This window comes from Cricetulus griseus, chromosome 3, assembly GCF_003668045.3.
Source record: "Cricetulus griseus strain 17A/GY chromosome 3, alternate assembly CriGri-PICRH-1.0, whole genome shotgun sequence".
Lineage (NCBI taxonomy): Eukaryota > Metazoa > Chordata > Mammalia > Rodentia > Cricetidae > Cricetulus > Cricetulus griseus.
Window position 1 is genome coordinate 131,245,970 of NC_048596.1, and position 16,557 is coordinate 131,262,526.

General features: G+C 45.8%; 1 protein-coding gene across 3 annotated transcripts in view; it reads right to left on the reverse strand.

Annotated features, from left to right (window-relative positions):
- Pcsk6 (proprotein convertase subtilisin/kexin type 6) overlaps window positions 1-16,557 on the reverse strand; it is a 190,178-nt gene that overhangs the window by 17,016 nt on the left and 156,605 nt on the right. For 2 of the 3 annotated variants that reach the window (XM_035441384.1, XM_027408096.2), the window contains 3 exons: window positions 6,886-7,065; window positions 6,691-6,729; window positions 427-529 (listed from right to left, as the gene is read on the reverse strand). In XM_035441384.1, the coding sequence (XP_035297275.1) occupies window positions 427-529; window positions 6,691-6,729; window positions 6,886-7,065 (322 nt within the window). The remainder of the gene's footprint in view (window positions 1-426; window positions 530-6,690; window positions 6,730-6,885; window positions 7,066-16,557) is intronic. The other variant, XM_027408098.2, reaches the window with a different exon arrangement.

Genomic DNA, 16,557 nt, shown 5'->3' on the forward strand with positions numbered 1-16,557 from the left:
TGCAGCCTGTCCAAGAGCCATGTCACCCTGCTGGTCCTCTGAGGCCTACAGTACAGGGTCTTGGCCTCGATCCTCTGTGAGCAGGTAGGTGTACTCAGTATGATCCAGTATGGGTACAGAATGATATCTAGGCACCACCAGCAAACTGTCCAACTCCTCACCTTTTCATAATGGACTTGTATCATTTCATAATGGACTTGTATCATTTCATAATGGACTTGAATCATTTCATAATGGACTTGAATCATTTCATAATGGACTTGTATCACTTGTGTGATTAGAACTGAGACACTAAACTTTTTAAAAAGAATGCAAAGCTGTTAACTTGGATTCAGTTTCTTTGTCTAGGGTTATACAGTTCAACATGGTTAGTGCTATAACGTGGGGATCCAGGGCATGCAGACAGCAGCTCCAGCCACATGTTACCTGCTTATCTTGGCGTTCCCCAGGCTGAAGTGGACACAGTTCAAGCACTGGTCTGCATTGGGGCCATCGCAGCCTTTGTCACCACACTCAGGATGGCATGCACCTTAAAGACACAAGCACTTCTTTTCATCCAGAGAGATGCTTTCTCCATCCAATCTAGCCCTTTTTCAGGTTACCACAGCCCCCAGGTCCTGGAACTTCCTTCAAGAGTGATGTCTTATAGGGCTTACCACACCAGGGACCTACTTATGGGATGTGGTCGCAGCCTGGGGCTGAATCTAGCTGTCCTGACCCTCTATGGAGGAAAGACATGAGAGCACGTGATATAGCCATTGGTGCAGTGAGGGACCAAGGCCAGTGAAGAGGGAACTGAGACCCTAGAAAAAGCAGCATTACAGCCATCATGATGGGACCAGTCACCTTGTTATATACACTGTGAAAAACAAAGCAATACAGTTGGGTGTTTTGGGGTTGTGACAGTGCAGCAATGAAATGCCAGTGGAGGGTGAAGGAGTCTCTCCATTTCCACACCTGGTGATCCTGCTGTTACACAGAATGGACAGGGACAGGGGCAGTGGGAACACAGCACTGGATGACATGAGCTCATGGTGACTGTGGGTTGAGCTTCTTCCTGCCGAACTTTTTTTTCCGGTTTCCTTCACTCTAGTTGTCAGCAGTAAACCGCCAATGTCTTCCCTCAAGTCTCCTTTGGTGACCTGAATTCTTACTGTGGGCTCCATGCTGTTGAAAAAGTCATCTAAAAGTGCAGGGAGCTCTATGAATTCCAGAAAACTGTGATTTTGTAGGTCTTCCCCCAGGGTCCCACAGGGATGGGGCAGGTTTAAATGTCTGCCTCCTCAGCTGCAGTTGGCATGGCTGCAGGTTCTCTGCTGCTGAAGCCAGCCTGAGGGACTCCTGTCTTTCTCACCTATGCACACAGAGGGGACACATTCCTGGAGGCTGGAGTGATGCAGGGAGGGGCTGGAGGAGGCACTGGGGGGTTTCTGAGACTTCTGAAGGAACAAGCCTAAGATTGTGTTGGAAGAGGATGGGGAGTGAGTCCAGAAGCAAGGAGTTGAGATCCTGGCCACCTCACCTCGTGGGGGGAACATGAAGACAGCCGCCCTCATTTTCCCAGCCCACAATGGGCTTTGCTGAAGAGCACAAAGGCCTCTTCATTCACCCTCCATGTCTGGAGGCCCTCCCAGCCTTAGAGATTGCTTTCTTCACCTTTGTTGATCCCGCCCAGTTCTCCTGATGGGTGTCCACCTGCCTCTGTTCCCACCATGAACCCCTGCAGAGCTGAGGTCTCCTGGATGTTCTAGATGGTCTTTCCAAGGGGCTGCTGGCCTATTCTGTATCCTAGATAGACATGCCTGTCACTTACAAAATCCAGCGCCTGAGCCACACCCTCACCCTGCCTCCCAAAACTGTTTATTATTTTGGAGTTTCTTGTTGGCCTCACCCTACGTCAGTTCCTGGGAAAACTCTACTTCTCCCTCTATCACACTATTGTTTAGCTACCTTCCCATCCACCAGGCATGGTGGCATTCTACTGTGGCCTTGCTGATCAGTCCCTTAAAGGGTTTGCCTTTCAACTTCTGCAAAACTTTCTCTATAAGACCCAGAAGGCAGTAGGTAACAATGCAACCAGCCAGGTAGAAAGGAAGATACTAAGAGACTAAGATACTAAGAGACGTCTCTCAGTATGACCGTGAGACCATTGTAATGACGGACTCCAAAGGAATGACACATCCCCTGGAATTGAATGCCAGGAGAAGGAAAAAGCATTAGCCAGAGGGGGAGTTTGTTCACTGGAAAGAGATGTACAACTTGTCAGACCACCTTACAGGATGAGACCGAAGCCCAGACAAGACGGGTCAGTGGTGTGTAGAACCACAACTTGACCAGGACACCTGACCTAGATATCTATCTAAACTTTAATCTCACTTAAGGACCTGGAACATTGACCTGGAGGATGGGGTCAGAGGATTTCTTTGTCTCTTTTCCGAATGTGGTCACACTGAATAAATCTCCTTTTCCTGCTTTTTACTATTTATTTGGTTGTTTTAATTGGCTTCTTAAGAATGATTAGCCAAACTTGGCTTCTTGAAGTACAAACTATTTCCCCAAGTTCAGTAACAATTTTCCATTTTAGGAATAGGGACATGAGCCCTATTTCCTCACAGACAGAATGGGTTCTGACAGGGTGGGGTCTAGCTTGTTCAATGGGAGCTCCTAGGATGTATCTGTGTGGAACAGCTGCTAGGTAAACATTTGTTGGTGGCTGAAATGTGACAGAATGGGCTAAGGGAGAGTGGGGCAGGGGTAGATGTCCTCACCATCGGTCGGCAGAAGGTTCTCACAAGTCCCTAAACTTAAACAGCCTTGGGGAGGGGCCTGGACTGGGCCTTCCCCAGCACTGGCTCACAGGATGCTGATGCCACCTGCCCCTCCCTCCCAGACCTTCCATCTCTACAGAGAAGCCCCAGCACTGGTCCACATGATAGCCAGGGCAGCAGAATTCTGGTATAGCATCAAGGTCATGGGCAGCAGCCAGCCCTCAGTTGGAGAGGTTGGGATATGACAGTGTCCATCCAAGAGCAGCTATCAAATTCATAAACCAACCAATCAACCAGCATGTGGCTTTCTGGATGGTTTTAAAAGCCAAGTATCAAGCTTCATGTCACCCATGAAACACGCTGAATCAGATCCACCTGGCTGGCTGTCACCCCAACCACTGCTTCCCTCCCAGGAATGCTGGGGTCCAGCTGTAACTCATTCTCTCCGTGAGCATCTGTTTTTGTTGTCACAATCTGTAATTCTGTCTGCTTTGCATCTCTCCTCAATTAGCTGGAAGTGACTCCAAGGCCTGGCTTCCCCAGTCAGTGTGATTGAGAATCACTCAGAGCAGAGGCTCCCAGCAGAAGGAGCGCCTGAATGTTCTGAACAGTTTGGCTAACATAGATCACAACCTCATGGGGCTAACCAACACAGGCTAATTTGAAAAGCCAATGTTCAGTCCTTTGTGGGGCAAATCCAGAAAAACTAAAACAAAACAAATCAACGAATCAGGAAAGCAACTTGGGATCCTGCTCTCTCCCTCTCCTCTTCATTCCCTTTCTATCTCTCTCTCCTTTCTTTCCAGGGCTAGGGACTGAATCTGGGGCTACACATAAAACAGGTAAGTGTTCTGTCATTGAGCTATATTGCTGCACTTACGTTTTTGAGACAGAAACTGCAAGTTGACCAAGCTGGTTTTGAACTCACTCTGCAGCCCAGGTAAGCCTTGAAGTTATGATCACATACCTCAGAAAAATCCCACTACTCCAAGTTCCTGGCATTACAGGCCTGCACCATGAGGCCCAATTCATTTTCCATGCTCAATGGCTGCTTCTTTCCTCAAGCCAGGACCCCTTCATTCCAATAATAGTTGGGTCACATGCTTGTAAGAAAACCACCCCATGTCCTGCCTCCATTCTTTCTGGGCTCAGGTCTACTAGCTGCCTAGGTACAGCTCTTCCTGAATCTTATTTACCTGCTATGGGTATAGACTTCAGAGCACCCCAGATCTGCTGAACCTGGTCTCTTAGGTGGGGCCAGCCTAGGGTCTGCTCTTTATTAAAGTGTCCCTATCAGTTCTGATGGTGACGGTGGTGATGTACCTGTACTGCCACCACCAGATGGCTCTGTCACTGTAGGGTGGCCCTCACTCCAAGCTGTTCATTCTTAGTACCCTACACAAGTCTTCCCTGTGCCTGCTGAGGCTGCTACCCTTGCTTCCAGGGGGCCTTCTTCTAGTCCCCAGTGCCCTTGTTCTCTAGTCCACCACTCCACTTGCTAATGTCATTGCTCATCCTCCACTTGACCCCAGGGTACCACTCATCCCACATAGAGACTACTCCTGCTGCCTGGCTCTGACTGGGGCCCGGTCTAGTATGGGGATGGCCCTAACAGTTCATGAGCTGGAATCTTGGTCCTCAGCTGAGGTGGTGGAACATCCTAGTGTGATGACTAGCTCTGATGGCCAAATGACTGGCCTGAGGGATACCTAGGAGATAACTGCAGCACACCTCCATGTGTATCTGTGTGGATGCTTCCAGAGAGAACTGGATCAATTATGCCTCTGACCTAGTCAACGATTTTAGCCATTGATGGATTCAAAATGTTGACTGATTTGGGGAGGTGGTAAAACCATGGAAGGTAGGGCATTGCCAGAGTGTCACTGGGGTACTGGCTTCTTCCTGCCTGATTTCTCTTTCCTCTCTGTCATGCAGTGAACATCCCTGCCCTACCTACCTTCTCCATTAAGATGTTCTGCACCACCACTCAGAGCAATAGGGCTAAGCAACTGTGGACTGGAGCCTCTGAATCTATGAACCAAAATCTATTATTCCTCCTTTTAACTATTTCTCTTAGGTTTTTGTCCCAGTGATGAAAACCCTATGGGCACACATTGCAATGTAGTTAGAACATTTTGGATGTTGCCCTCAGAAAGGGTTAACGTGAACTTGTGGCACTGACTGAGTTCTGGCAAGGGCTGGTTGTTATAAAGTAAGGCCTTGCTACCCACTTGGCTCTTATATGTCATCATTCCATGTTTCTTTCTGCTTTTCCACTCTCCCATGATGTAGCCAAGGGGATCTCCCTCAGAGATGGACAGGGAGGCTGCATTTCTAGTCCCCTGAATTGTGAGTCAAATAAAGCTTCTTTTCTTTATAAGCACTCAGCTCTGGGGATTTTGTTAAACAACAGAAAACAGACCACTGCAATGCTGAGCATCCTCTGCAGAAGCCCCACTTTCCTGTGGTGGGCTATCTTGCCAGCTGCTGTTTGGTTGGGGCCCTTATTATCCACAAACATTCTCTGATCTTCCCTCTTTCACCTCCTATTTCTTGTCCCAGGGAGAGTTGGCCCTCCACCTCTCACCTCTCCTGTCTGCCTCTAATACCCTGATGCTGGTCCCTGGGACTACTGCTCCAATGGACTCTCTGTCTTTCTTAATATGACAACTATCTTGGCCACAAGGTCCAGGTGGAACCAATGCCAACCTGGGCATTACCACAAATGTACAGTTTGTCAATGGCCAGCTTTCCATGTTCTAAAAGCAAAAGCCAGTGGTGACCCTTGCCCTTTCTTTGGACTCTAAAGTGGCTGTTCCTCACTTCTCCTGCTTGGCCACTTATACCATGGCACCCCCTGTCACTCTGGCTTGTCTCTGTGACTGGGTCACCCTTCCAGTTCCCCACTAGCCTTTAGGAAGCTTTCCTGAGAGCCAGAAACACACCTTATTCCCATAGAAACCTCTTCCTCCATCCGGGCCATGCTAGATAGAGACATGTACCAAATGTGTCAGAGCAGAATAGCATAAGGATGAGATGCCAGTGTGCATGGCTGGAGTTAGTAGCAGATTTTGAGGAGACACACACACACACACACACACACACACACACACACACACACACACACACACACACACACACACACAAATCAGCTCTTTATTAATAATTGCTAAATCTAGCCACGGTTTATAAATCACAGGGGAAAACGTCAGATTAATTCATACATAATTCAATGTTCCATTTTAAAGAAAAGGCAGAAGAAATTAAAAATGGAATCGACCAGGGTTTATGCTTGATTTGTATTGGTGGAATTTTCCATTTAGTTATCCATATTTTGAGAGATCACCCATCATTTGTCAGGTAGCTAGGACATTTAGCTAAGAAAAAAATATGCCCAACCAGAAACATACAATTGCTGTGGAATAGCTCAGAGGAAAATGAACAGCTTTAGACTCTAATAACATCTTCACTCTGCTCAGAGGTTGGAGGTGTCTAAAGACAACTTTGGGTTAGTGTGGCTCCCTGCCACCTTGCAAATGCACCAGCAGTCTAGATACCCTGTGCCAATGGGATGCATAGAGAAGCATCTGCACCAGGGATCTTTACATGCACCCAGTACTGATCATCTCTTGACAGCCTCTCCTGGGTACTAGCCCTGGAGAGTGGGCACTTCTCAACCACAGCTTCTTTTTTGAAACAAATCTGTGGAACCCAGGCTTCCTTCTCATTTCTGGTTGCTCATAGTGGATGGACTTGGGAGAGTCAGGATGTTGACTCCTGCAATGAGGGCCCTTGAAGAAAAGGGGAAGCCCTGGAGCTAGCTAATTAACCCAGGGCAAGCCCCAGTTCTGGTTGGGCATATAGGAGCTCAGTGCCCAGCCTGGAAGGTCAGAGAGTACTTACTGGTTTGAAGCATACTTACTGGTCTGTAAAGTATTAGGAGAGCCTTGGGTGGAAGGAGCTGTGTGAGTGCAAATTACTGTCATTATTACAACTTCCAGGCAAGACAAGACTCATAACCAAAACCCCACCTTTTGCCTGAAAGGGCCCCATCCTCAAGTTACAGTGGAAAACAAAGTTGGGAGGCCAACCATCTCCTCTCATTCAGTCCCATTACCTGTGTACTCTTCCTCATCTTCGGGAGTCTCTGCCTGGGGTGGTGGCCCAACAGCTTTGGGAGGCTCCAGCTCTGGGACTGAGAGCTCCAGCATCCGTGAGCGAGACTGATGGGAACTGAATGTGCGGTACGGGTGCTCCGCTGTGCCATATAAAATGAGGCTCCATTCTTTCAACTTTCCTGGAAGGCACCAAAACCACAGTTATCCCCCAAAAGCTCTGGATGCCTGCTGGCTGCTAAGCATGTACAGCAGCCTCCATTCATCACTCATAAGAGTATTAGATGCGGCCTGGCTTCCACTCCCATAGTAGGCTCTTTGTTGTTACTTCACTTCCAACTCACCTGATGGCCACATGTGATGCCTGTTCCAGATGTTGTCAACTTGGCCACATCTGGAATTATCTAAAACCCATGCAGTTGGGTATACCTGTGGGATCTTTTGAGGTGGGATGATCCACCTTTAATCTGGGCCACACCTTCTGCTGGCAGTCTGTATAAAGGACATGGGAGAAGAAAGCTTCCTCTCCTGCCAGCTTGCTCTCACTCTCACAGGCAAGTCCATGCCTTTACTGGCATTGGAGCTTACATTTTGTGGATTCCAGTGTCTACTGAAGACCAGCTGAGATGTACAGCCTAGTGGATGGAACAACTACTGGATTCTTGGACCTTCTGCTGGTAGACAGCCATTGTTAGACTAGCTGCACCACAGCATGTGAGCTAGCGATTCTCAACCTGTAGGTGGTGACCCTTATGGAAAACCTCTCTCTTCAAAAATATTTACATTACATTTCTTAACAGTAGCAAAATTACAGTTATCAAGTAATGATAGCAATGAAAATAATTTTATGGTTGGAGGGTCACCTCAACATGTGGAATTGTACTAAAGGGTAAGGAACTGTATTAAAAGGTTACAGCATGAAGAAGATTGAGAACCATTTATTAAAATGGTTGTAAGCCATTTTAATAAATCTCCCTTCTGTATGATGTGTATTTATCCATTCTATAAGTTCTGTGCCTCTAAGAGAACTCTGATTAATACAGATTTTGGTACCAGACGTGGTTCAAGAGCAACAGAAGTATGAGGATGAATTTTTTTAAGTATCTGGAACAGGCTTTCCAATTTGCCAAAACCTAAAGCTATTGAAGCCTCTTTTAGAAGCTCAGGAAGTATGGAAAGCCCATGGTGTGAACTACTTTACAAACTTAAGGAGGCAAAGCATTTGATTGATTGCACCCTGAAAATTCCGGGCTAAAATGGGTCTTCCCACTTTAAATTACTTAGTTAAAAAAAAAAAAAACTCTCATAAGTGTACCCAGACACATGGGTTTCAGTTAATTCCAGATGCAGTCAAGTTGACAACCAAGAACAGTCACCACAAGTACACTCCTTACCAACTCAACACACAATCTTATCTCCTTACATCACGATTAATTTCCAAATGAGAACAGTAACCAGGTCATAATTACACTAATATGATATAACTTCCCCTCCAACAACCACGAATGCATTTTATTAGGGACTTAAGAATTTACATTCTTATAGTATCTCAAACTTAAATACGATAGCTACTGATACTCTCTTAGTTGATGTTCTATTACATGATAAAGAAATCAAGGAGAGAAAACACAACTGTATAAATACAATCTCAACAAAACACAGCAGAAACATTTACGCCAACTATAATCCTTGTTTCTATAACTGATCACGTGGCCTTAGCTGGTATTCATGACTGCCTTCCTCTATTACCCGTTCTGTATTTCTTTCACCCTCAGGAATCACCTAAGCAGGACTTGGCTCTTTTCCTGGAGGAGTGACCCGTACCCTCATTCCTGAAGGGTCTGTGTCTTCTGTCATCCTGCCTGGGTTAGGATGTTGTAGTTTCCCACTGACTTTAATCACAGGACATGTTAGCACTAAGAGATGCCCTAAAGCAATGGTCCTCAACCTTCCTAACACTGTGACCCTTTAATACAGTTCCTCATGTTGTGGTGATCCAAATCATAAAATTAATACATTGCTAATTTGTAACTGTAATTTTGCTACTGTTATGAATCCTAATGTAAATATCTGATGTATGACCCCCAAAGGGGTCATGATCCACAAGTTGAAAACCACCGCAAAGGCTCTCCTGCACTTCAGACATTATCTTCTTTACTTCCACTGTGGAGAAACAGTCCAATCACCCCTCCTAACACTGTTACTCCTTTCTTAGCCTTCTGGTTTAAGGGCACCAGAAGCCCAAAGTGGCCAGGGGGAAATCTGAGCTTCCAGTGTCTCCTGGCAGGAGTGTTCCCTGCTCTGGAACTAAAACCTCTAGGCCAGCAGAACTGAAGGTCTTGGGAACAGGAAGCAAAAGTTTCCTTAGTGGGTCACTAAGGGTGATTGTAAATGGAATCATTTCCCTTTCCATGCCTTGATTCCTGGACCTGTGGATTCAGGCTATGAGAGAAAATGTACCTTATATTGGACACTGATCAAAGCACATACTGCCTTCTTGAGAAGCCAGCCCTAGCCTTCCATGCTGCTGCCACCTAATTGGCCCTGTAATTGAGACTTCAAAAGGCCATGCCATCTTTCTATCAGGCCAACTGTTTCAGGATGGTGGGGAACACAGAAAGGCCAGTGAGTTCCACGATTGTGGACCCACTGTTTCACCTATCTGGCTGTGAAGTGAGTTTCTTGGTCAGAAGCAATACTGTGTGGAATACCATGAGAGTAAATACAGCATTTTGTAAGTCCACAATGGTGGTTTTGGCAGAAGCATAACATGCAGGAAAGGTAAATCCATAACCAGAGTAAGTATCTATTCCAGTAAGGACAAAGCGTCATCCTTTCTACAGATGAAGTCATCCAATATAGTCAACCTGCTACCAGATTGCTGGCTGGTTACCCTGGGGAATGGTGCCGTATCTGGGGCCCAGTGTTGGTCTCTACTGTTAGATCTGGCACCCAGTCGCAGCTGTAGCCAGGTCACCCTTGGTGAGTGGCAGCCCATATTGTTGAGCCCATGCCTAACCTCCATCTCTGCCACCATAGGCACTTTGTTCATGTGTCCATTGGGCAATGATGGGGATGGCTGGGGAAAGAGGCTGACTGTCCACAAAATGGGTATCTACTTGATTACTGAACTCCTCCTCTGCTGAAGTTATCTTTTGATGAGTATTTACATGGGACACAAGCTTCTTCACATCCTTTGCCTATTTGGAGAGCTCTGTGTATGGCCAAGTGTACGGCCCAAAGTTCTATACACTGAAGATTTCCCCTTATAGGTATCTTTTAAGGTGGTATCCCAGAAAGGTGTTGTAATGTTGCAGTTGTTCACTTCTAGGAGGTGCCTGAATAACATGCAGAGCCATCAGTAAGCCAGGCCATAGTCTTCTCTTCCCCAGTCAACCAATCATAGGGCACACCCCCATAAGGCTATAGGTGTGTGCTTGGCAGCAGACGGCATTGTAATGGGAGTAGAAACCATAGGCATTTAGGCAACTTCTTCATGTATCTTGCTTGTGCCCTCAGGACCTGCTCATGGTCAATCACATATATACCACTTCCCTTTGATGATGGATTGTTGTTGTGCCTATCCTGCTTTATGACTTTTGGGTCAGATAACACTCAACTCATAGTGGGCAGCCAGGTTACATGATAACTTGGTAGCCCATTATCAAGCATTCAGTTTCTACCAAGGCCCAATAGCAGGCCAAAAGCTGTCTCTCAAAGGGAGAATAGTTGTCTATGGATGATGGTAAAAGCCTTGCTCCAAAATCCCAAAGGTCTCTTCTGTGAGTCACCTAGAGGGGACTGTGAAACAGTATTCCCTATCTGCCACTGATACCTCAAATACCATTGGGTCTTCAGGATCATGTGGTCCAAATGGTAGAGCAGCCCGCACAGCAGCCTGGACCTGTTGAAGAGCCTTCTCCTGTTCCAGGCCCCACACAAAGCTAGAAGCTTTGTGAGTCACTTAGTATATGGGCCAGAGTAACACACCCAAGTGAGTAATGTGCTGTCTCCAGAATCCAAAAAAGGCCCACTAAACTTGTGCTTCTTGATGGTAGGAGGGGCCATGTGCAATAACTTATCCTTTACCTTAGAAGGACTATGTCTGCATGTCCCACACCAGGACTCCTAAGACTTTCACTGAAGTAGAAGGTCCTTGCATTTTGGTGGGATTTATTTCCCATCTTCTGATGTGCACACCTGTTATCAATGAGCTCAAAGTGGCGGCCACCTTCTGTTCACTTGGTCCAATCAACATAATATCATCAACATAGTGAACCGATGTTGATATTTTGTGGAAGACACAGATGATCAAGATCCCTTTGAACTAAGTTATGACACAGGGCTAGGGAGTTAACATATCCTTGAAGTAAAACTGTAAAGGTATACTGCTGGCCTTGCCAACTGAAAGCAAAATGCTTCTGGTGGTCCTTATGGTACCAAGAAAAACACATTTGCTAGATTAATAGCTGCATACCATATACCAGGAGATGTGTTAATCCACTCAAGTAAGGATACCATATTTGGTATAGCAGCTGCTATTGAGTCACTACTTGATTGGGTTTTTGATAGTCAACTGCCATTCTCCATGATCCATCTATCTTTTGTACTGGCTAGATAGAAGAGTTAAAGGGAGATGTGGTGGGAACCACCACCCCTGCATGTTCCAAGTCCTTGATGGTGGCACCAATTTCTGCAATTCCCTCAGGGATGAGACATTGTTTTTGATTCACTATTTTCCCTGGCAGAGGCAACTCTAAGGGCTTCCATTTATCCTGTCCAATGACAGGTCAGAGAACCCATGTGAGAATTTAGCCAACTTCTAATTATGTCTATCCCAATTATACATCTTGGACTGGGGAAATACCATAGGAGGAATTTGGGGACCCACTAGACCCTACTGTGAGTCAGACTTCAGCCAAACTTCCATGAATCACCTGACCTCATTAAACCCCTACTTTAGGTGGAGGGCCACATGTTTCTTGGGGTCTCCCAGAATCAGAGTTAATTCAGAGCCAGTAACAACAGACCCCAGAAAATCTGATTGTTTCCTTTCTACCGGTGTATAGTTACCATTGTAAAAAGCCTTACATCTCTCTGGGAAAGGATTTGGGAAAGGCTAACAGTAAAACTCTTGGCAATTTTATCAAGGTCCTTATGGGAAACTGACTGTCCCTTCATTCAAGGCATTCTAGGTCTGCAAAATAACTCAAATCTGGAAATTATTTCATAGACTGAGATTTCCTTTTGCCATGATCCAATGTAGTCTTTTTTTTTTTTTATTTGTCTGAGAATTTTTCTGCTTACACAGATCAAACAAAAATTCTGTAGGCTTCCTATCTATTTCATGTCTGGAAACACCATGATTGACTAGTCAGTACCAAAGGTCCATATGAGCCATGACAACATAAAAATCCCTCTGTCAGGATGTGGAGAAAGGGGAACACTCCTCCACTACTGGTGGGAGTGCAAACTTGTACAGCCACTTTGGAAATCAGTATGGTGGTTCCTCAGGAAAATGGGAATCAGTCTACCAGCAATTCTACTCTTAGGCATATACCCAAAAGATGCACATTCATACAACAAGGGCATCTGTTCAACTATGTTCATAGCAGCATTATTTGTAATAGCGAGAACCTGGAAGCAACCTAGATGCCCCTCAACTGAAGAATAGATAAAGAAAATGTGGTACATTTACACAACGGAGTACTACTCAGCAGAAAAAAAAAAAAAAAACCACTGGAGTCTTGAAATTCAGAGGCAAATGGATGGAACTAGAAGAAACCATCCTGAGTGAGTTCATCCAGTCACAAAAAGATGAACATGGTATGCACTCACTCATATATGGATTTTAGACATAGAACACAGAATTACTAGCCTACAATCCACACAATCAGAGAAGCTAGGAAATAAGGAGGACCCTGAGAGAGACATACATGCCCCCAAGAGAAGGGGAAAGGGACAAGATCTCCTGAGCTAAGAGGGAGCATGCAGGGAGGGGAGAGGGAGTTAGGAGAAAGAGAAGGGGAGAAGAGGAGGCAATAGGAAGACATGAGGGAGCAGGACGATTGAGTCAGGGGAAGAACAGAGGAGACCAAGAAAAGAGATACCATAATAGAGGGAACCATTATAGGTTTGAAGAGAAATCTGTTACCGGGAAATGTATAGAGATCTACAAGGATGACTCAAACTACAATCTAAGCAATAGTGGAGAGGCTACCTTAAACGCCCTTCTCTGATAATGCGATTGATGACTACCTTATATGCCATCCTAGAGCCTTCATCCAGTAGCTGATGAAAGTAGAAGCAGACACCCACAGCTAAACACTGTGTTGAACTCCTGGAATCCAGTTGCAGAGAGGGAGGAGTGATGAGCAAAGGGGTCAAGACTAGGCTAGAGAAACCCACAGAAACAGCTGACCTAAACAAGGGGTTGCTCATGGACCCCAGGATGATAGCTGGGAAACCAGCATAGGACTGTTCCCGACCCCTGAACATGGATGTCAGTTTGGAGGTCTGGGTAATCTATGGGGCTTCTGGTAGTGGATCAGTATTTATCCCTAGTACATGAATGGACTTTGGGAGCCTACTCCACATATAGAGATACTCTCTCAGCCTAGACACACAGGGGTTGGGTTTAGGCCCTGCTGCAAATGATATGACAGACTTTGAAGATTCCCCCCATTGAAGACCTCACCCTCCCTGTAGAGCAGAAAGAGGATGGGATAGAGGGTTGGTGGCAGGCAGGGGAGGAGGCAAGGGAGAAGGAACTGGGATTGACATGTAAAACAAGCTTGTTTCTAATTTAAATTAAAAAAAGAGAGACAAAACTCTCTGCCTGTGCTGCCCATTATGGGTCAGGCCTTGTAGACATTGGTTTGTCTATGCTGCCCATTACAATAACAAGTATCACCTTGACTCTGGCGATTCAGTGTTTGGGGCTCAATTAATTAATTAATTAATTAATTAATTAATTAATTAATTTGTCCAGTTAAGCAGCAGCATCTCAGACTCTGAGGTCTGGCATGAAGAAATGGGTGACAACAAAGCTCTTCGAATGTGCTTGTAGCCCTCTCACCACTTTTGCTTGTATCAGGATCATGAAGGGCATGCCTTCTGGGCCTTCCCATTGTGGAGGAGTAGGTTTTTACATAGTTACCCACTTAGCATTGTAGTTTCCCTGAGCCTTGAAATCCCTTCATCAACACTAAGCCAAGGGATAGCAGGCATCAACAACTCCTTTTCAGTAGGCCATATTTTGATAAGTGTTTCAGCCAACCATTCAAACAAGCTTTTGACAACTTTTTCTTTAACTATGTGAGCTTCCATATGAAACCTAGAATCTGCACTCAGAGGGCCCATATCAATAAACTCAGCCTGATCCAGTTTTATGTTCCTTCCACCATTTACTCCACACCCTTAAAATCCATTCCCACACATATCCCCAGACTTCTGCTTGAATGAATTAGCAAACTCATTAAGCTCTTTTGTACTTAGCAACCTCCTCATGGACTACACTTTCTATTTAAGGAGCCTGCTTTGCCTCTAGTTTGGTTGTAGGTTTAGGGGCAACGATTGGTGGGCTCTGAGGGACATCAGTATTGTCTTTCCTGGCATCCCTTTCAGGGAAGGTCATTGCTGGTTCAGCGGACAATGAAGATTAATTTCCTCAGTCAGGCAGAAAAGGCAATATTTCAGAGGCTGGGGGTGTGAGTGCATTTCCTTTAGAGGGTGGAGAGACTGCTTCCTCAGGCAAGATAAACCCTGGAGAATCTAAGAGTTCAAAGTCCTCAGCTTCAATAGGGTTCTCTCACACACCCCCTTCCCAAGTTACAGGATCCCATTTTTTTCTTTCCAGCTAACGCCCTTACTTTAACTGCTGACACCCTCTGAGGCTGGAACTTGGATTTCACTGTAATTCAGCCAACCCTATAGCAAGGGCTTTAGTTTGGTTTTACAACTTGAGCTCTGTGGAGAGATTCTGTTCCAGAGCACACTTAGAAACCTCTAGACTATTTCAGTCTCATCACTTTACTCTTCATTTCCCTTCACCGTATTCTGAAATGCTAAAAGTGGATTTTATCAGGAACTCATTCTTTCTCTTTTTCAGTTTATCCAGAGATGGTAGGACCAAATGACCTCCATCACCGGTTTTCCTTATTTTCCGGAATTATCAAGTTTTATATACAGAGTCACCAAATCTGCTGACTCTCACATTTGGTGAGTCTGCTTCTTTGGGATTTATGTGTATATGGAAGACTAGCTGACACACCCAGTCTCATGAACTGAGCAACTCACGGACCTTCTGCTGGTAGAAAGTCATTGTTGGACAAGCAGCTTGTAAGCCATTCTAATAAATTCCCTTTCTCTATGTATGTATGTATGTATGTATGTATGTATGTATGTATGTATGTATGCATGTATTGTAGACTCATTCTATCAGTTCTGTTCATCTAGAGACCCCTGACTAATACACAAATGAGCCTAGTGCCTGGGTCAGAGACTGCTTTCCTCAGCTACCTCCTTCCTAAAAGTCAGCATTTCTCTCTTCCTGAGCTGCCCAGCATTTCCTGAGCTTGATGGGGGGAGCTTGACTGATTTGGACTCTGCAGTCCTAGAGAGGTGCTTTTGGCTCCTTGCCTATTTTCACTGCAGCTGCCTTTGAAGATGCTCTTCCCTGAAACTGGCAATAGCTAGCTCTCTGTCCCTCTGGGGCAGACTAGGTATCAGACTTGATGAGAAGCCTTGTTAGTTGGCATTCTATGGGACACTAGACTGTACTCAAGGAGCCTTCTATTTGGATCCTCCACTCCAAAGCATAGAGGAATTTGGTCTCAGGCCTGTTTACTCTGTAACCAGCCCAGGTAATGGTATGGGGCTGGGAGGTGAGAGAAGTCCCAGAGACAAATCCAAACACATACCAAAGCTGGAGCATGGAAACTATGCTTGTAAACAGGAAGGTGAGTGGTAAGATTGGGCTCCGTGGGAGGGGCATGTAACAGGTATGGGGAGACCAGAGAAGAACAGTAGGGCACCCAGCCTGTGATGGGGGTGGTGGGGACTGTGGAAACAGAAGCCATGTAGCTAGGAATGCTCAGGTGTGAAGAGAAGCTAGAATGCCTAACCTGAGATTACCAGGTACACACACATGTGTAAGGCTGGCCATGGAACCCGGGGCCTTGAACATACTAAGCAAGTGCTCTAGCATTGAGTCTACAACACACCATCAGGTGAACTCCTGAAGTCATGAAAACACACCTTCAAGCTAAGTAATAGACTTCTGTGGGCTAGGTCACTATTTTAGGGCTTCTTTGCTAACAATGGCATCCCTAGCAACTGTGTTTAGGAGGATCAGAGGTGAGGGGTAGCACTGTGCTCATCCTTTGGGGTGTATGCAATTTGGCTGTCCTGATAGCTCTTTGCCACAAGGACAGGCATCTGCCTCTAGAGACCTGTGCAGAGGTGGCTTCACAAGGTGGGCAGCTCAGCCAAGACAACTTTATCTTTTGTTCGAATGGACATCTCTCAGGCTCACTAAATCCCGGAACAGGGGACTCATGCTCATCAGAGTACCACACATCCCTGTGACAACCCCACCACCACCGGGTTCTAGGACAGCAGTAGGCCTGGATGAGTGATAGCACTATGTCACAGTGTAGTGGTCAGTTCCATGT